At 47.4% G+C, this 20,888-nt stretch overlaps 1 protein-coding gene across 1 annotated transcript; it reads left to right on the top strand.

The window, feature by feature from the left end:
• The first annotated feature begins 414 nt into the window (after positions 1–414).
• On the top strand, positions 415–17,958 carry LOC144742339 (uncharacterized). The gene is made up of 6 exons (XM_078624807.1): positions 415–516; positions 1,496–1,655; positions 9,711–9,882; positions 10,608–10,883; positions 12,262–12,405; positions 17,160–17,958. The coding sequence occupies exons 1-6, from the start codon at positions 415–417 to the stop codon at positions 17,956–17,958; spliced, it is 1,653 nt and encodes a 550-aa protein (XP_078480933.1).
• The last annotated feature ends 2,930 nt before the right edge of the window (positions 17,959–20,888 follow it).

Genomic DNA, 20,888 nt, shown 5'->3' with positions numbered 1-20,888 from the left:
CTTTACTGCAGACAGAGCAGCTGAAAGGGTTCTCTCCTCGAATGAATCATCATGTGATCCTTCAAATTTGGACCAACGACGAAAATGTTTATCACAAAATGGGCAGCTGAATGGTTTCCTCTCCCTGAGTGCGGTCACCATGTGATTCAGGAGTTTGATACTGGTGATGAAATCTCCTGCTGGCACTCAGGGCAGCTGAAGCGTCTGTTCATTTCACCAAAGACTTGGTTCGTCTCCAGACTCTTCAGACCTGAGAGAGGACTCTCTGGTCCTCTGACAAATCACACGTCTGACTTCAGTCTGGAGCCCAGAGGAGTCAGAAATGTTGGTGCTGCTGGTTGGAGGTTTGTGTCTCTGTGTTCTCCTCAGATGAACTCTGATGGGGTTTCTCTTCATCGTCTTCCCTCTTCAACAATGACGGTGGTGATTGAGAACCTGGTGACATCAAGCCTCCTCCAGCCCTTGAAGCTGCTCTTCCTCCTGACTGCTCCACAGTTCCTCCTGTTCCTCTTTAATGTGTGGGGGCTCTGGGTCCTCCTGGTCCACAATGGAGCTCCACTGCTGCTGCTCTCAGGGAACCTCTTCTGTCCTCAGCTGCAGCTGATGGCTGATGGACGTCAGAGGGACAGAGACACGATTGAACCTCCACGAGAAAGAAAGTAGAAAAGCACACAAAGAAGCTTGGACCTCCTCCAAGCAACTCATTCGCTACCTACTCCTAGTAGGTTAATAGTGGATGTACCATGTTGTTGTGTGTCTGAATCCTGAGTGATCATCCATCTACCCCATATAGTCGCTCAAAGTATCCCACAAATGCAGTGGGAAAAGTAGTGTACTAATAGATAACAACCGATGGTCACTGACTAAGACAGGCATATCCCACAATGCATTGGGGGTCACGTCAATATAACACGATTGTATTTTCCACCTGGCAAATACTGGTTCCTGGTCCATTATCAGCATTTACTGAACCTTTCATTAAAATCAGTTCGTGTCTTGTGAGTTTATTATTATTGTTTTTATTATTAACACACAAACAAAGACAGACAGATATATGCCGATAAAAGAACAGAACCTCCAGGATGAGATGACTAAGGGCTGTAGAAGAACATGTCCTTCATAAAAACTACGTCTCCGATAAGTCTTTGCTGTAGAAGTAGTTCTGATTCGCTGCTAATCAGAGAAAAGCGTTTCAAACTCTCGATTGTCGATGTTTCACAATTGTGCAGTAAACGTTTGAAAAATGAACTCTAAAACCGAACATATGAGAGAAGTCTTTGAGCTGAGAGAAACGTTCATTTTCGGCGCTAGCTAGCGTTAGCGTTAGCATGCTACCTCCAGAACCCCTCCCGGTCCGGTGTGTGTGTCACTGACCCGCTCTGTGCAGTCTGACTTCGGGCTTCAGTACGGCATCGAGCAGCCTCCTCTGGCGGTAGATCTCCCACTCTGACCTCTGAACTCTGTCTTCGTACTCCGCCACTGTTTCCTCCAACAGAGCGACGATCTCGTCCCGCAGCCCGCCGTTAGCCGCTCGGTGAGCAGCGCTCTCAGCACCGGGAGTTCAGCCGCTTCTTCTCCTTTTTCCAGCTGCAGCAGAAAGTCTCCAGCGGCGGCGCTGATCCCGCTCATGTACCGACTCCCGCAGCAGCTGCACGGTGAACATTCTGCTGCTTTTCTGAGGACAAACAGGGCCAGCGGGAGGAAATACACACACCGAGGACAGAGGAGACCGGACGGCGATGGAGAGAGAACAGCCGGCCTCTGGAGGACGGGAGGAGAACAGCAGCTTCTGCTGGGTGGGAAGAGAACTGCAGCCTGAGTCAAGAACGGTGGAGACTCCTGACGTGAAGAAACTGATTTTTAAATCCCACCAGTTTTATAAATACACCAGGAACATAGAAAATGACAACAAAATTATACACGTGTATCCAGATGTTTTCATGGCCTTTAATTATCTTTAAACCCTCTGTGAACACCAGTAGAGCCACCCAGTAGTGCACGTTAGCTCGCTGGGTCGACGAGACACAGGTCACGTGACTGCCGACCTTGTCCACACATCTGAGGGTCACCTCAGCTAGAGAGCAAGCGCCTTATTGTTTCCTCTTCTTGTTCGCAGCCTGTGAGCCTTGGTCCCCCATCATGCGTAGACTGCTGCTGCTCTTTTTTAGACAATCTCATCTCTCAGCTGAGTACCTTCATTGTCTGTCCAGTCTCTTTCTCAGGTTCTCGCAGAGGTTTTCTGTCTTTTTCGCCTGTTACAGGGTTTTTGGACCATCTTTCCTCGCCCTGACTGAGGGTCAGGTGGGTGTGTAGTGCTGTAAAGTCCATTGAGACAACTGTAATTGACCGGACCAACAACAACTAAGTAAACTACTTCAGCGCCCCGTTCCCCCTTGTATCATTTATTTTTGTATTTCGTTCTTTGTATTGTCTATGTTCTTCATTTCTTTATATTATGCCCTTTACTATGTTTCCTTTTAATGTGAACATTCTGCGTACTGTGAATTTGAATTTCCGTGTTTGTGAAAGCTGCCTCACTGCTCCTCTCCATTCCTGCAGCTTTCTTTGTGAGACTTTTCTTGTGTTTCTGTTCTCCTCAGCTGGACGTCTCTCCCAACACAATTGTGTTGTTTGAGTGACGTGTCACGTTGACGAAATGGTTTTTTCTCCTGAATGACATCTCATGTGCCGATTTAAGTTTGTGCGTTGTCGAAACCCGTTTCCACAAACTGGACAAATAAAAGGTTTCTCTCCAGTGTGACAGTGTCTGTGGTCACTCAAGTGGCCACGCTCGATTTAAGTTTGTGCGTTGTCGAAACCCGTTTCCACAAACTGGACAAATAAAAGGTTTCTCTCCAGTGTGACAGTGTCTGTGGTCACTCAAGTGGCCACGCTGGCGGAATCCTCTGTTACAAACTGAACAGATGAACGGTTTCTCTCCTGTGTGCGTTCTCATGTGATTATGTAACGTTTGTCTACTTGAAAAATATTTTGTACAAACAGAACAACTATATGGTTTTTCTCCAGTATGAGTTCTCATGTGATCCTGCAGGTTTTGTTTATATTTAAATCTTTTACCACAAAGTGAACAGCTGAAGGGTTTCTCTGTTGAATGAAGCCTCATGTGTCGAGTCAAAGCTGAGCGACGAGGTAAATGTTTCCCACAAACTGAGCAAGTGAACCGTTTCTCTACTGAATGAAGCCTGGTATGTTGAGTCAGAGTTGAGCGACGAGTAAAACTCTTACTACAAAGCGAACAGCTGAAAGGTTTTTCTCCGGTGTGAGTTAACATGTGTTGTTGGAGATTGTGTTTACGCCGGAATCTTTCACCGCACTCAGAGCAGCAAAATGGTTTGTCATCACATCCGGTGTCACGTTCAAGGATCTGATTCTTCTCCACAGACATCAAACCTCCACTGTGGTCAGGTTGGTCAGAGGTAGACGTCCCGTGGTGGGTCGGGGACAGTGGATCCATCTCCATTGCTGGCTGCTTCTGATCCTCCACAGTGGTCTTCATCATCTTCTGTTGGAGGTTGTGTCTCTGTGTTCTCCTCAGATGGACTCTGATGAGGTTTCTCTTCATCGTCTTCACTCTTCACAATGATGGTGGTGAATGAGAACCTGGTGACATCTGCCTCCTCCAGCCCTTGAAGCTGCTCTCCCTCCTGACTGCTCCACAGTTCCTCCTGTTCCTCTTTAATGTGTGGGGGCTCTGGGTCCTCCTGGTCCACACCGGAGCTCCACTGCTGCTGCTCAGGAACCTCTTCTGTCCTCAGCAGCAGCTCATCATCATCTGCAGGAGTCATTCAGTCAGGAGAACAGAAGCTAGTTGTCACGTCCAGAGCAGCTGAGAGAAGAAGAAGAAGAAGTGAACCAACCTGCTCTGTGCAACCGAACTTGAGGCTTGAAAACAGCGTCCAGTAGTTCTCGCTGACGATCGTTCTCCTCTTTAGAACGACAAAGTTCCTCTTCGTACTCTGCTATCGTTCTTTCAAACAGCATAAATATCTCCTCAGCAGCCGTAGTCAGTCTCTGCTCCACCAACAATCTCAGCATTTGACTTTTACTCATTTTCTCTCTCTGACTGTTAGTGACGTGCTGCTAACTTCCGTCTAGCAGCTAGCACGCTAAGCTAACTGCAGACGCTTCCTCCACTGAGTCACAGACTGGGGCGATGTGACAGCTCAGCCGAGTGCAGCGGTGACCTGCTGCTGGTGAACCTGGTCGTTCCCTGCTCACGAGTCTACTGACACCGATCACTGACTGAAAAGGAAAGTGACACGAACGGAACTGCTGCGCGCGTCGAACGTACTGAACTGGAACGGAGGAACTAGTTCACTCAGCGCTACGGATACATAATCGATGAACCGGTGCACCGTGGATGTATTTACGTGCCGAACAGTAAAGGTAAACCTGCGTCCGGCGTACACTTATGTGGACATTCTATTTCAGAACAATGAATTGTGTTGCAAAGAGTAACGAGTTTCTTTTCAGTGCTATAATGCTATGGTGTTTAATGTATCAATTGTTTATTCATTATTCTTGTACTCATCCCAAACAGCAAGCAGGAATAAAAAATGCACACCAAACTAAAGCTCAGGCCTCACCAGCAGTCTGGTGCGTAGCAGCACTTCAGGAAGTGCAGATAACTGCTCTGAGGGGTCTTGCTTCCTCTACCCACTGTGCTGCTAAAAGAAGTGCTACCATTTCCCCTGTGTACACCGAAAACTTCCTCAGTGATCCTTTTTCCCACCATTACGTGAAATTCAGGAACTATAACGCCACCCCTGTCCTATCTAAATATTTGGATGCATCTGTATAGAGTTTAACGTAACATTTGTATTTTTCCATATTTGCCTTACAGTATATTCTGACTTTTTCTATTTTTTCTTCTGCATTAGTGATAAATCTACTGTTTTCTGGCAATAGCCATGGTGGGACATTTGACAGTGGTACTGTTGGACTAACCTCTACATGAGCGATTTCAATTTCTTCTGATTCTTGAGTTATTGTCCATCCAAACTTTTATTGTTTCTTTTCCCTTTTTCCCCAACACGGTTCCAAAGTGCGTCTTGTAGGATGTTCTGTCCCCTGACCCTGCAATTTAGCCCAATACAGCAGTGATAATTGTAACCTCCTCATTTCTAATGGCATTTCCCCCATTTCCACCTGTAGTGCTGTCGTTGGTGTTGTTTTAAATGCCCCTGTACATTGTCTCAGTGCTGATATTGAATGATGTCCAGCTTTTTCATGGTTGTACTTGCTGCTGATTTATATACGCTTCCATAATCTAAGCTAGATCTTATCAGCCCGCAATATATGGCTTTCAGTGCCCTCCTGTGCGCCCCCCAGTCTTACCCCACCAAGCACCTCATCACATTTAAAACTTTTTACACTTCTCCACCACCTTTTGAATGTGCACCGCCCATGTGAGTCTCTCATCCAACCATATTCCTAAAAACTTACATTCTTTCACTCTTTTCAGTTCTTGATTGTACAGTTTTAATTTACTTGTGTCACCAATTCTTTTCTTTGTAAAAAACATTGTCTTTGTTTTATCTACTGAGAATTTGAATCCCCATTTATATGACCATTGCTCTATTTTTGTAATTGTACTTTGTACATTCTTTATGATGGATACTAGATTCTTCCCCTCTTCCAAATTGCCCCATCATCAGCGAACAGAGACACCCCCATTTCATGTCCTACTTTCATAAATACATCATTTATCATTATTGAGAATAGCAATGGACTTATTATGCTCCCTTGTGGTGTTCCATTTTCGATTTTCATTTTCTCTGAATATTTATTTCCTATCCTTACTTGTATCCTTCGTCCAAATAAAAAATCTTTGATCCATCTGAACATACGTCCTTTAACACCTAATTTCCAAAGTTTAATTAAAAGTCCCTCTCCCCACATCATATCGTATGCCTTTTCCACATCTAAAAATACTGACACTACGCTTTCTCTATTTGTCTGTGCCTTTTGTACCTCATGTTCTAGACATATCACTGGGTCCTTAGTATTCCTCCCTCTCCTGAATCCACTTTGATAATTAGATATATGTCCTTCCTGTTCTACATAATAGTTTAGTCTGTCACTTACCATCTTCTCCATTGTTTTACATACATTGGATGTTGCAATTGGCCGGTAGCTTCCTGGATTATTGCAGTCTTTTCCTGGTTTACATATTGGAATGATTATTGCTTCCTTCCACCTCTGTGGCATCTTTCCACCCTTCCATACTTTATTATATAATTTCAGTAACATTTCTTTTGCTGAGTCGCTGAGTCTTTTCACCATTATATTCCAGATCTGATCCGCTCCTGGTGCTGACTTCCTGGTTCCTAGACTGTCGAGGGCTCGTTTTAACTCTGCTTTGTAAATTCTATTTTAATATGTCATTAGTTTCCTGCTCAGCTTGTACCACTCCTACATTCTCTGCTATTGTTGTTTCCCTTCCTCTTGCCCCTTCTTAGTGATATTCCCTGAACTGTGCACTTTAACAAAAGTCTTCACCAACATTTCAGCTTTCTCCTCGTCTTTTACTGCTATCTTTTCACCTTCTTTTAATACTGGATACCCATAATCTCGTTTATCACCATTCATTCTCTTTATCATTCCCCAGACTTTTCCAATTCTGTTTTCCCTCCCCACCGAATCACAAAATTCCCTCCAATACTCCCTTTTTGTACTTTTTATGACCCGCCTTACTTGTGCCTGTTTTCTCTTATATTCAATCAGATTCTGAGAACTGTGGTTTCTTTCAACACTTAAAATGCTTTATTTCGAGCTTTAACTGCCTTATTACACTCCTCTGACCACCATGGAACAATCTTCTTCACATGCTTACCTCCCTTCTTCTGAATGGATTCCCTCGCTGCGTCTAAGATTCCTTCACACAGAGAAAGATTGAATATGTCAACATCTGTATTAGTGTCAATTGTTTCCATTCGTCTGTCAAATATACATGCAAATTTTTCCCAATCAGCCCTCCCAAATGCCACGACCCCACACCTTTGTTCCCACCTCGCTCTATCCCCACACCTACCGTGTTAATTTGATAGTGATCACTTCCAATTGTAGTGTCTCTTTTCACAGTCCATGTACAAATACCTGCCAGTGAGTCTGTTACAAGTGTGAGATCTAAAGCTGACTCTGACCCCGTTCTAATATTAATTCTTGTTCCACTCCCATCATTTAAGCGTACTAAATTTCTACTCTCCATTAACTCCTCAACCACTACTCCATTATCATCATTCCGACCACCCCATAACGTGCTATATGTATTAAAATCCCACACCATACCACTCTCCCTGTTAAGTGTACCCTTATTTCATCAAACATTTCTACTGTCATCCTACTGCATGGCTTGTATAATTTACTATCTTTATATTTCCGACTTTTGTCCAGATTTCTATTATTAAGCACTCTAACCCTTTCCTTTCCCTAAAACTCTATATTGTATCCCTTGCTTCACAAATGTTGCCCCCCCCCCCCCCCCCCCCCCCACACACACACACACCCCACTCCCCTCTCCTCTATCTCTACGGATACTATCATAACCCCTAATTACGAAATCCAGTGTTGGTTTGAGCCAGGTTTCTTGAACACATATTATTTCTGGTTTCTTCTCTAAGTCTTTTATGAATCCTTTACATTCGTGTCCATTTGCTATGAGACTTCTCACATTCCATTGTAGAATATTCAGCTTGCTTGTCACTCGAAGCACCTGGTTTCCCATTTATTTCCAGTCTTTTGTTAATTTGTTCCCATGACACCCCTGTCATACCTAAGAACTTCTCGGCTCCTTTCACAATTATTTTAATCTTCTCTGTTTTATGTTTAACTTGGTCAGTGCAGTTAATGACATACGCCATGAACAGAATCAGCCTGTCAACTGACAGGCGTCATTGGTTGCGTCTGTTCTGCCTTCCTCCGCTCTGGGAACCACCTTCACCGTGTCAGCCTTTCTCTTTTGTCCTTGCACCCTCTTCACTGCCTCTGCATAGCTTATGTTGTTTACAGCTTTCACTTGCTCCCCCTCACTTCACATCCACCAAATGTGACCCTGTGTTGCCCCCCACAATTACAGTATTTATTTTGTGCATCTCTTTGCACTCCTCAACTCTATGTTCCCCTACACATTTGAGACACCTCTGTTTCCCCCTACACACTGCTGCATATGCCCATATCGATTGGCATTTGTAACATCTCAGTGGTGGAGGTATATAAGCTCTACCGGAAAGCTCATACATCCTATTTTCACTCTCCTGGAAGCATTGCTCCCTAAACTCCAGAAGAACTGACATACTGTCCACTCTCTCTCCATTCATTGTTTTTTTGCAGTCTCTTGCTCTACTTACTTCAGCTTCCACAATACTCAGTGTCATTCTTTCCAAATCTTCTTCTTCTTCTTTCTTTCGGCTTGTCCCTCTTCAGGGTTGCCACAGCGAATCATCGATTTCCATCTTTCCCTGTTCTCTGTATCCTCTACTCTGACTCCAACTACCTCCATGTCCTCCCTCACTGCATCTATAAACCTCCTCTTTGACCTTCCTCTCTGTCTCCTACCTCCAACTCCATCTCTAACATTCTCCTACCAATGACCCACTGTCCCTCCTCTGCACATGTCCAAACCATCTCAATCTAGCCTCTCTAGCTTTTTCTCCTAAGCTTCCTGTCTGTGTTGTCCCTCTGATGACCTCAATCCCTAATCCTGTCCATCCTGGTCACTCCTAAAGAGAATCTCAACATCTTTAACTCTGCCACCTCCAGCTCTGCCTCCTGTCTTCTGCCTATCGCTAGTGTCTCTAAACCATACATCATAGCTGGTCTAACCACAGTCCTGTAAACCTTAAACCACCGCCGTTTGTTTGTCCGCTCCCTGATAGCCTTTCTGCTATTCTTTCAGTTCTTTCAGTTTTAAATATTTTGCCGCCACCTGGTGGACAGTAACCTGTAATAAACAATGGCCAAGTTATTCCCGCGTTCCCCTGTGACGAGTGTTTACATTTTGGCAGACCATATTTTATTATCGGACATAAAACTAACTACGTTATCCAAAAAATCATAAATGTCGCTGCTTTCTGTTGTATCGCGCTTTCACCTGCAGGTGGCGATAATAACTTAGCAGGAACTGGTCGTCAGCCGCAGTTCCCACAGAAGCCGAAGAAGAAACAAACGTCAGAATAACATGGTGACCAGCAGAAGAAATAGTTGACCCCCTGTGCCTTCTTTAGACAGTTCATGAAGCAAAAATTAACTAACAGAACTTCCTCACGTTCGGATAAAGTCCTCTTCCCTATGCCGATGCGCATTAGACCTCTGACCCCCTCAGTGCGACTAAGCGTCTGCGGTTAGCGTGCTAGCAAAGACGGAGGTTAGCAACACGTCACCGACAACAGACAGTCAGAAAAAAATGAGTAAAAGTCAAATGCTGAGATTGTTGGTGGAGCAGAGACTGACTGCGGCTGCTGAGGAGATATTTATGCTGTTTGAAAGAACGATAGCAGAGTACGAGGAGGAACTTTGTCGTTCTAAAGAGGAGAACGATCGTCAGCGAGAACTACTGGACGCTATTTTCAAGCCTCAAGTTCGGTTGCACAGAGCAGGTTGGTTCACTTCTTCTTCTTCTTCTTCTTCTTCTCTCAGCTGCTCTGACGTGACAACAAGCTTCTATTCCCCTGACTGAATGTCTCCTGCAGATGACGATGAGCTGCTGCTGAGGACAGAAGAGGTTCCTGAGCAGCAGCAGTGGAGCTCCGGTGTGGACCAGGAGGACCCAGAGCCCCCACACATTAAAGAGGAACAGGAGGAACTGTGGAGCAGTCAGGAGGGAGAGCAGCTTCAAGGGCCGGAAGAGGCTGATGTCACCAGGTTCTCATTCACCTCCTGTCCCCGTGAAGAGGGAAGACGATGAAGAGAAACCTCATCAGAGTCCATCTGAGGAGAACACAGAGACACAACCTCCAACAGAAGATGATGGAGACCACTGTGGAGGATCAGAAGCAGACAGGAACCTTAGATCTGCTGTCAGAGACTCATGCTGACAGCAGAAGACCAAACCACCCACAACCTCAAACTGAAAACCTTAAGGACTGGAGGGGACGTCAGGTATCCTTTAAAACATGTCGAAAAGTCCAAACTTTACGTGGGTTGTCAGACAGAAAAGAAGCAGTATATCTGCTCGGAATGTGGCAAAAGATTTGGTTGCCGGCAAAATCTTAAGAGACACGTGAGGATCCACACGGGGAAAAACCGTACAGCTGTTTTACGTGTGGTAAAAGATTCACCCAGAAAGTTGCTCTGACGCGTCACCTGGTCGTTCACAACTGGTGAGAAACTGTTCGGACTGCAGCGTCTGTAACAAAAGATTCTCTCAGTTCTATCAGATCAAGAAGCACAAATGTGTGTTGAGCAGCGGCAGCTCCCAAAGAGTCCGACTGAGAGAACACAGAGACACAACCTCCAACCAGCAGCTCCACTCCACAAATGGAGACAGAAGCGGATGGAGACGATGGTAGAGGATCAGAAGCAGCCAGTAACGGAGATCCGCTGTCACACGCTGAAGACAGGGCATCTGATTTCTCTGATCCCGAAAGCGACGACAGCGAAGACGACTGGATCAAACATATAAACGCTGATTCCAACTTCAACTCTGCGACAAACAAGCAGTCGTTTGTCTGTTCTGAATGTGACCGGACATTTGGCCACAAGAGAAACCTGAAGAGACACATGCGGATCCACACCGGGGAGAAGCCGTTCGTCTGCTCCTTCTGCAGTAAAAGCTTCCGGCAGCGATCGGATCTCGTCGCACACTTTCGAATTCACACCGGAGAGAAGCCTTTCAGCTGCGCCGTGTGTCAGAGAAGCTTCCGGTACCCGCAGTGACATCAGCAAACACATGAGAGTCCACGCCAGCCAAGCAGTTGGTGACAGCGAGACAACGGACTTGAGATGTCACGTGGCTGCAGAACCCCTCCACGCTCTTACGAGCAGCCCGCCGGGACAAACCTGAGGCTGGTGGACCGACGCTCACCAGAGGACTCATCGTTCCTTCCAGCTTCCAGGACACCGTGCTGCAGTTCTCATGGAAACAGCTCAGCTTTAGCTCGTCTCACTCATTCACAAGTGGTGTCAGTCAACAAATGAACGTCAGCTCACTGGACGACACGAGGACCCGGGGAGCTGGAACGGTCCCCACATCAGGTCCTCAGAGCTGACAGATCTGACGTGACAACAGTCACTCAGCCTGTGTAAAGATGTTGAGCTGCAATAAAAAACTGACGTTTTCAGCATTTGAGTCACTTTGTTTTGGGGATTTCCACCTGCGGAGTGAGTGTGTGTGTGCATGAGCCAGAGAAAATAGAACCACAAGTTTATTTGAATCAGTTTTCACCTCTAACATCTGATGCATAAACTTGTTTCCCAGCAAACACGTCACCCTCAGTTGGAGAACAGTGTGTGTGTGTGTGTGTGTGTGTGTGTGCGCGCGCCTGTTGTGTTGGAGGAATGTGACAAGATTCCACATGTGTCCAATCCAGAGAACATTCCAGCAGCAGTGTCAGCATTCAGAACGTTCTCAAGGTTCCACAGGATTCTACCTGTTCAATCTGATGACAGTTCAGTCCTTGACATTCTGACCAATCAGCTGTGAGCTGGTGAGGGGTGGGGACGGAGCCAGAAGAGGAACACCAGAGCGTGTGTAGTGAGAGGTCACAGATCAGACCAGTTCTCCGGTGGGGTCATTGTGCTCTTTTACTTTTCAGCACATGGCACCGCACCCGCTGCCGAGGTCGCTTTCGTGGTCTCGATGAGTGGTCGCAGCTCGCAGCCTCACTGTACAATTCTGTTGCTGGAACGTTCTTTTGCAGGTGGACACATGGTGCGAGCTGCTGTGCCTGGAGACGTCTCCAACCTCCTTCATTCATCCATTTCTTCCAAACAACGGTGGGGTGGCTCCTTTCTCCTGTCGCCTCAGACCTCCGCCTTCATTCACTCATCCACCGCTGGGCCAAACCTTCTCTGTGGCTTAACCAGGATTCGACTGGCTGTGAGTGTCCTGTGCAGGACGCCGTCGGGATGGAGTCATGTGACCCGTGACCCCTTCACTGGATGAAGAACATCAGCTGCGAGTCTTAAGCAGGGATGTGAGACACCCACGACAACCACGACAAACTCATCGGCCGAGCTTCAGGACATCCACGTTGAGAGGGAACGGCCTCAGTTGTGTCTGGAACACTTGTGTCTTTTCAGTTGCGACTTCCACGTGAAGCGCTCGTCACAAAGGTCGCAGCTGAACGGTTTCTCTCCGGTGTGGACCATCATGTGTCTCATCATGCTTCCCTTCTGGGAGAAACATTTACTGCAGAATGAGCAGGAGAATGGTTTCTCCCCCGTGTGCGTTCTCATGTGCTGAACCAGGATGTGACGGAAAGCAAAGCTGGTGTCGCACACGGAGCACAGGAACGGTTTCTCCCCCGTGTGTTTCCTCATGTGCTGAACCAGTGTGTGTCGGAACGTGAAACTGGTGCTGCACACTGAGCAGAAGAAGTTCTTCTCTCCTGAGTGAACTCGCGTGTGGCGATTGAGATCTCCCACAAAACCAAACCTTTTACCACATTCAGAGCAACTGAACGGTTTCTCTCCGCTGTGGATCTTCTTGTGCCTCTTCAGATGCGACTTGGAGCAAAAAGATTTGCCGCATTCCGAGCAGGTCGTTGAGCTTTCAGCGGCATCGCGTCCCTGACTCCTGACAGTGTCCAAAGCCTGTTCCTCAGAGTTGGACCCCGGCGGAGGGCTGCTGGGTGTCATCCAGTCTTCGCTATCGTCAGTGTCCGATTCACGAGCGTGAGACGTCCCGTGGTGGGTCGGGGACAGTGGATCATCTCCGTTTCCGGCTGCTTCTGATCCTCCACAGTGGTCTCCATCATCTTCTGTTGGAGGTTGTGTCTCTGTGTTCTCCTCAGATGGACTCTGATGAGGTTTCTCTTCATCGTCTTCCCTCTTCACAGGGACAGGAGTGAATGAGAACCTGGTGACATCAGTCTCCTCCAGCCCTTGAAGCTGCTCTCCCCTCCTGACTGCTCCACAGTTCCTCCTGTTCCTCTTTAATGTGTGGGGGCTCTGGGTCCTCCTGGTCCACACTGGAGCTCCACTGCTGCTGCTCGTCCTCACCCACGATCACTCTGAGGACCCCTGAAGGTAGAACTGGAACACACGGACAGACGATAAAGTTCTGGTCCACTCTACGTTCTATACGAAGAACCACAGCAGCATCTGTGTGTATTTCTGAATGCAACATGTGTTTTACTTCCACTGGACTAATTCATCCGGTTCTTTGTCGTAACAACTGTTCGTAACTGTGGAGATCTGGTGTGAGTCGTGCATACTGTAACCTGATGCCCTGCTGGGATTCTTCTGGTGTCGGTTTTCTTCTTGTACTGGACCTCAGTGCCATACCGCAGCACAAACTGCCCTCTCAGGAACAATGAAGTTCAACTTGAACTTCAACAACAGTCAGAACGTGAAAATGTTCCTCGCTCCGACGAAAAGCAGTCGGTGATTGGTGACGAATCAAACACATCCGAACACCTCCACAAACCCAACCTGCCTCATAGTCTGCTGACGTCAGTGGAGCAGGAGCTAGCTGCTAACGGCTAACAGCCTGCGTGTGGATGCGTTAGGTAACGTTAGCTTAGCATCGACCGCCGGTGAGAGCGTCACAGACCTTCTTCTCACCATTTGAATCCGAGGGCCCGTGTGGATCCATCTGTCGTCTTCTCTTCGAACCGTTCCTCTGCAGTCCTTTCCGGTCTGACTGACCCGATGCTAAGCTTTGAACAGGAAGTCAACAGTTTGTCACATAGCATCCTTTCAACATAAAAGCCCCAGCCAGGCAGACATACACGTGATGTATCGCTGTGACTGTGGAGACAACTTTAACCCCCGAGGGAGTGTGTGTGTGTGTGTGTGTGTGTGTGTGTGTGTGTGTGTGTGTGTGGGGGGGGGGGGGTCCTCCTACTACTACTCTTTTAGCTCCTATTTTTGCTGACCACTAGCCCGTTTGCTCACTCGCTTGCAATGTGTCTTTAAGGTTTTTGTCGGATTCACTGTTTGGGTTTTAGTCTTAATAAAGGAAACAGCAGACATTGGAGCCTGTAGTTTTTATTGTTTAGTCCGTTCGTCAAACACCCATTGTCCCCGTGCTCAGCCTCCTGACGACTCGTGGGTTTTGATAGTCGTCTAATACAGACGATCAATTTGTATATTGATGAATGAATTGAATTTAAACACTAGAGTTGAAAGCTGCTTTAGTGCTTTTATGTTTGTTCTTTTATCTGGGAAAAAAATCAATGTAATGTGATTTCGAGGTTCATTTATTGAGGCATTAATGAACAACGTACACATTTACACTGTCTGTGATGTGTTGTCACCTGCCACCTCTTCAAGTAGCTTCCACGGTGTTCGTCTTTTCTACACTCACTGACTTCTCCTCCTACTAACCGACGTCGTGTCACCGATGATCCTGATCGTCACAGTCTCAGTCAACCCTGGATTCATGGAGTCATCAGGACCTGTTGATGGAGCTTCATGGTCCAGACCCCTGGTCACGGCCGGTCACAGCTGGCTGAGCTCCAACTCAAAACACACACGATCATCATCCCCTCACTTAGCTTCAACTTCCACACATACCCATCACCCTCGGACTCCGTGACGACCCCTGGCTATTGTATTGTTACTTACTAATTTTAGCGTATTTCATTTTCTATTACCGGAGACGTGACGTCACACGCCCATGTCCCTCCTGAGCCTCCGTAACTCCGCCCCTGCTGCGCGCGCCGCTGGTGAGTTCCGTTATTTGAACGTTTCCCGACGGAACGGAAGCGATCGTGTCGTAGGTGTCGGTGTGGCGTGTTCCGTGTGGACCAGTACGTTAAACCGCCGGTTCCTTGTCGTTCGGACCGGGAACACGAGCTGTGCCGGTGTTTTCTCTCTTTCTCTCCACTGCGGTTGTGGGACGGTTGGCTGCCGTGTGTCACGTGACCCGAGGATTGTCGGCAGCCATTTTTATTTTGATTACGTCGTGGATCCTCGCGAGCGGATGGTTCGGACTCCCACAGGTCCAGAAACTTGACTGCAACTGCGTGAGTGACGCGAACACACCCCGTTCCCCTCGGCCCCTGCTGACACGTCACCACGGAGGGACAGTGGGCTCATGAATCGGCCTCACACCGTCAGTGTAGCCAGGTCCATTTCTTCATTATGTTTTCTCCATTTTTTTTCAGAGGTGTGTATTTTGTGTTGTGGACTTTCCCACAACTGACCGACTGTGCTGTGTCTAAGTTTCCCCGGGAGGGGGCGTAGTCCGACCACAGGAGTCTGACAGGTCATTATTCACTCTGAAATTCAGTTAATAGAGAATAAAAATAAACTAATAGAGAAACGGTTCCAGTAACGTCACAGGATCGACTACAAAGACTAAATTCAACTCAAGATTCAATATTCGTCAACAGCAAACAAATTCCTTGTTACTTTGGATGGGAATAATGAGAAAATGCATATAACACTACTGTTCAAAAGTTTGGGGTCATCCAGACAATTTCAGTTTTATATCTTCTCCAATCAACAGTTGTGCAAACATAATTGTACAAAGGTTTTCTAATCATCATTCACCTTTTAACACGATTAGCTAACAAAATGTAGCATTAGAAGACAGGAGTGAATGGAACAGCTAGAATAGTCATTTACCACGTCTGGACGAGTCTGATTCATTTCATGTCAAAGTCGATTTTATTGTCAAACATACTGTGTATGTGTGATATACAGCACAGATGTCATGACAGACCTCTCAACACATGGTGCAAACAGCAGTGACTTTCTTCAGGTAGAAACATAAAGTACAAATAGTGCATACATTAAACTAGAATTAAACTAGAATGTTATCTTCATTGGAAAAAAAGAAACCTTTCAAAAGGAGGATATTTCTAAGCGACCCCAAACTTTTGAAGGGTAGTGTATGTATACATACAGTATATATGTATCGTCATATCTCTTCATCTATTATCCGTGCGACATCCAGACAAACGATAGGACTATGTGACAGCGATGACGTAAATAAACGGCGCCGACACTAGTGTCTGGAATCTGTCCCGGGGCTGGTCTTTGGAGACAGATGTTTCATTTGCATCATATGTCTCTTTTTTTCAGATTCCTCAGCTGAGGACGTTTGAACACAGCGTGAACATCAGAACTGAAAAAGTAAGAGCAGCACTGATCCGTTCATCACCTTCTTCTGACTGACGGGGGATGAGGTTCACTCAGAGATGAAGGTGGAGGGGAGGGGTCAGGGGTCAGAGCAGCTGTCAATCATGACATCACTTCCTCTTTTCATAGCATCGATTTGAACTGACAGAAAGTCACCAAAGAGACAAACACATCTCTGCTTAAACTTTCATCTGACCCCCCCCCCCCCCTGAGTTGTTATTGTGACCTCTGCTACAAGGGAGGGGCGGAGCCTATGACAGGAAAACGTTACATCACCTCTCATTCATTGTTTAGCCCCCAGGTGATCGGATGAGGTCCGTTCCCACCCGCTGCTCGGTTTGTACTGACGAGGCACAGAACGCATTAACAAGCTGAAACATGAAGCAGACTTGAACTCGTCGAGTTTCCTGTTGAAGTTAAACACTGAACATAAAGAGAAGAAGATGAACTTTCCAGAGGTGATGACAGAGGAGACAATGAATGGTTTCTCTGCTTTCCAGTGAGACACGCAGACGTCCGTCAGCTGCTGAGGACAGAAGAGGTTCCTGAGCAGCAGCAGTGGAGCTCCGGTGTGGACCAGGAGGACCTAGAGCCCCCACACATCAAAGAGGAACAGGAGGCACTGTGGAGCAGTCAGGGGGGAGAGCAGCTTCAAGGGCTGGAGGATGCTGATGTCACCAGGTTCTCATTCACTCCTGTCCCCTGTGAAGAGGGAAGACGATGAAGAGAAACCTCATCAGAGTCCATCTGAGGAGAACACAGAGACACAACCTCCAACAGAAGATGCTGGAGACCACTGTGGAGGATCAGAAGCAGCCAGCAACGGAGATGATCCATTGACCCCCAACCCACCACAGGACGTCTACCTCTGACCAACCTGACAACAGAGGAGAGACCAGAGAACCTCTGAGGAGCTGTGAAGACTCTCAAGGTGGGGGGAGATCCTTCACGGACAAAAAACACTTCAGTTGCTCTGAATGTGGCAAAAGATTTGGTTGCAAAGGAAACCTGAAGAGGCATGCTCAGATCCACACGGGACAGAAACCGTTCATCTGCTCTGTGTGCCACAAAAACTTCTTACGAAAGGGACAACTGATCAGCCACACACGAACGCACACGGGCGACAAACCGTACATCTGCTCCGCGTGCGGGAAGAGATTCTCCGAAAAGGGTCACCTGATGAAGCACATGCTAACGCACATGGAGGACAAACCCTTTAGCTGCTCCGTATGTGACAAGCGCTGCACGCAGAGAGGAAACCTGGAGATTCACATGAGGATCCACACGGCGGTGAAACCCTTCAGCTGCAAGGTGTGTGGGAAGAGTTTCACCCAGAAGGGCAGTCTGAAGGTTCACCTGAGGTCACACACCGGGGAGAAACCCTTCTGCTGCGCCATCTGCGGGAAGTGTTTCACGGCGACGGGACACCTGAAGGATCACATCCGCAGTCACACGGGCGACAAACCCTTCAGTTGCTCCGTCTGCGGCAAAGGTTTCACCATCACAGGGAATCTGAAGAGACACATGAGGACGCACACGGGGGAGAAACCGTTCAGCTGCTCCGCCTGCGGAAAACGTTACACCGTGAAAGAAAACCTTAGGATTCACATGAAGCTGCACCAGGCTGGCGGCCGGGAGGCGGAGCCTGAAGAGTCACACCCGGCTGACCCGCCCAGCGCGTCCTGATGCTTCTTCAGAGGAGGCGACGCAGCAGGTTGTGTTCATCTGACTCATTGGTGACGGTCTCACACTTCCACTGAAGACGTCTGATGAACGGTAGAAGAAGAAAAGCAGCTCCATCAGGCCCAATCGGACACTGAGTGACTGATGGTTGACTGCAGTTATCCTTCCCGTCAGTAGATGGTGAACCAGTTCACGCAGTTTTACTTTTCTTTTCTGTCTGTGATTTTGTATGAGTCAGCAGATTTGCTGGATGAAACCTGAGAAGCTGTTCGTCAGCAGCTTCCTGTGACTGGTGTGGAAAAACGCCTGCTCATCAACGTCTCCTGTTTCCTGTCCATCCACTCACGTCTTTCACAGGCGCAGCCAACAGCCGTCAATCCTGCACTTTTTTCACCGTGGGGGGCGGAGCCTCTCCTTTCATTCATCAAATGGAGACGAGACAAGAGACAACATGAGATCACGTGTGTCTGAGATAAACAATGAGCATCGACTACCTTTGTGCACATCTTCCGTGTCGATGATAAAAACAGAAATGGTTCCGAACGCCAGATCAGCTGACCCCTGCAGAACCTTCTGATGTGTCACTGATCACAAACTGCTTGCTGTTGGTATTGTCGATCGAATTCTTTGTCACACGTCTGTCATTGAGCTGTGATTGTGTTTGTCAATTCTCAAAACTATCTCAGGATGGGTTTACGGGTTGTGCTGGTTTTCTTTTCTTTCTGGGGTCCACACTCAACAATCAGTAACATCACCCAGCCAGAGAAGTATTGAGTTGTCTCCTGTCCGAGCTGAGGACGGACGATGGATGGGGACAGCAGAGACTCTCCTGCGGCTCAGGTCTCAGCAAGAACTCTGCTCCTCTGACGTCACAGGTTCTTCCAGGTGTTTCAGGCAACTGTTCTCTCTCTGAGGAATGAACAGAATCCTGAATGACAAATGCTGCTTTGTCTCCAACTCACTGTTGATGGAAACAATGTGTGAATGTTGGTTCTTAGTTTATTTCTGATCAGGAACAAAACAGTTGAAGACGGGAGATTAGAATCAATGTCACCTTGTTCAAACGTTTGGAGCCATGAGAGACGAATAAAACAACCTTGAGAATGAACAGAGGAAAGAAGCAGACAGCTGAAACAGAGACGAACACAAACTACTGTCACTGAAGCTGCTAGCAGGAGCTTGCCGATGATTGCCGATGATTGTCACAACTGTCAGGACTTTACGTAGGTCAGTGTCGAACACTGCATGAGCAACGTATGTCTGTCTCCTGACATTAAGCACACAATAGATTTCACCAAACGTGATTTAAGAAATGCGTTGACCACACGCCCTCCCAGCCAGCTCGGTTCCGGCTCAGTCCGACGGGGGCGGTATTTTGCCTGTAACGTCAATAAAAGCCCAGAAGAAGAAGAACAAGATGGCATCCGTTGGAAGCAGCAGCACCTCGTTTCTGCGTTTGTGACATTTAACAGATATGTGATTTGTTTCCGGTGCAATCCACCATCGGCCATTCATCTACGGACAAAGTCGACAAAGGCCTCGTAGAGTTTATAAACCTTGACCTTTGACCTTCCGACAACGACGAAGCTTCTGCACTTAGCTGAGCGTGCTAGCTGTAGACAAAGAGACCGGGCGGAAGTTAGCTACGCTTCACTGACAGATTCAGATAGAAAATGAGTAAAAGTCAAGTGCTGAGATTGCTGGTGGAGCAGAGACTGACTGCGGCTGCTGAGGAGATATTTATGCTGTTTGAAAGAACGATAGCAGAGTACGAGGAGGAACTTTGTCGTTCTAAAGAGGAGAACGATCGTCAGCGAGAACTGCTGGACGCTGTTTTCAAGCCTCAAGTTCGGTTGCACAGAGCAGGTTGGTTCACTACTACTTCTTCTAATCGCAGCTGCTCTGGACGTGACAACTAGCTTCTGTTCCACTGACTGAATGTCTCCTGCAGATGATGATGAGCTGCTGAGGACAGAAGACGTTCCTGAGCAGCAGCAGTGGAGCTCCGGTGTGGACCAGGAGGACCCAGAGCCCCCACATATTAAAGAGGAACAGGAGGAACTGTGGAGCAGTCAGGAGGGAGAGCAGCTTCAAGGGCTGGAGGAGGCTGATGTCACCAGGTTCTCATTCACCACCGTCATTGTGAAGAGTGAAGACGATGAAGAGAAACCTGAGTCCTCACAGCTTCATCAGAGTCCATCTGAGGAGAACACAGAGACACAAGCTCCAACAAGCAGTGCCAACACATCAGACTCCTCTGGGCTTCAGACTGAGGTCAGACACGATGATTGGAAGGAGAACAAAGAAACCCATTCAGCAGAAAAACCATTCAGCTGTTTAGTTTGTACGAAATATTTTTCCAGCAGAGGATCGTTGCGGAATCACCTGAGAACTCACACAGTTGGAGAAAACCGTTCATTTGCTCGGTTTGTAACAGAGGATTTCGCCAGCGCAGTCACTTAATTGACCACATGAACTGTCACACTGGAGAGAAACCTTTCATCTGTCCCGTCTGTGAAACGGGTTTCGACAACGCACAAACCTAACTCGACACATGAGATGTCATTCAGGAGAAAAACCATTCAGCTGTTCGGTTTGTGGCAAGAAGTTTTCTCACAGTCACAGTCTGAAGATCCACATGACGCGTCACTCAGGAGAACGACCGTTCAGCTGCTCCATCTGTGCACAGAGTTTTTTCTCAGCGGTCCAATCTGACTCGTCACATGGTTTGTCATTTCCGGGGAAAACTCTTATCGGTGCAGTGAAAGTTTCACTGACGAACGAAGTCTGATATATCACATGTCCGTCGACGAGGAGGAGAAAACTGATCAGCTGCAGCATCTGTGAGCAGAGATTCACTGAGCAACGACAGCTGCAAGAACACCGGTGTGACGGAGAGACGTCACAGCTCCACCAGAGTCCACCTGAGGAGA

This window comes from Lampetra planeri, unplaced genomic scaffold (genome assembly GCF_965212315.1).
Source record: "Lampetra planeri unplaced genomic scaffold, kcLamPlan1.2.h2 scaffold_995, whole genome shotgun sequence".
NCBI lineage: Eukaryota > Metazoa > Chordata > Hyperoartia > Petromyzontiformes > Petromyzontidae > Lampetra > Lampetra planeri.
This window is presented reverse-complemented; position numbering and strand designations above follow the sequence as displayed.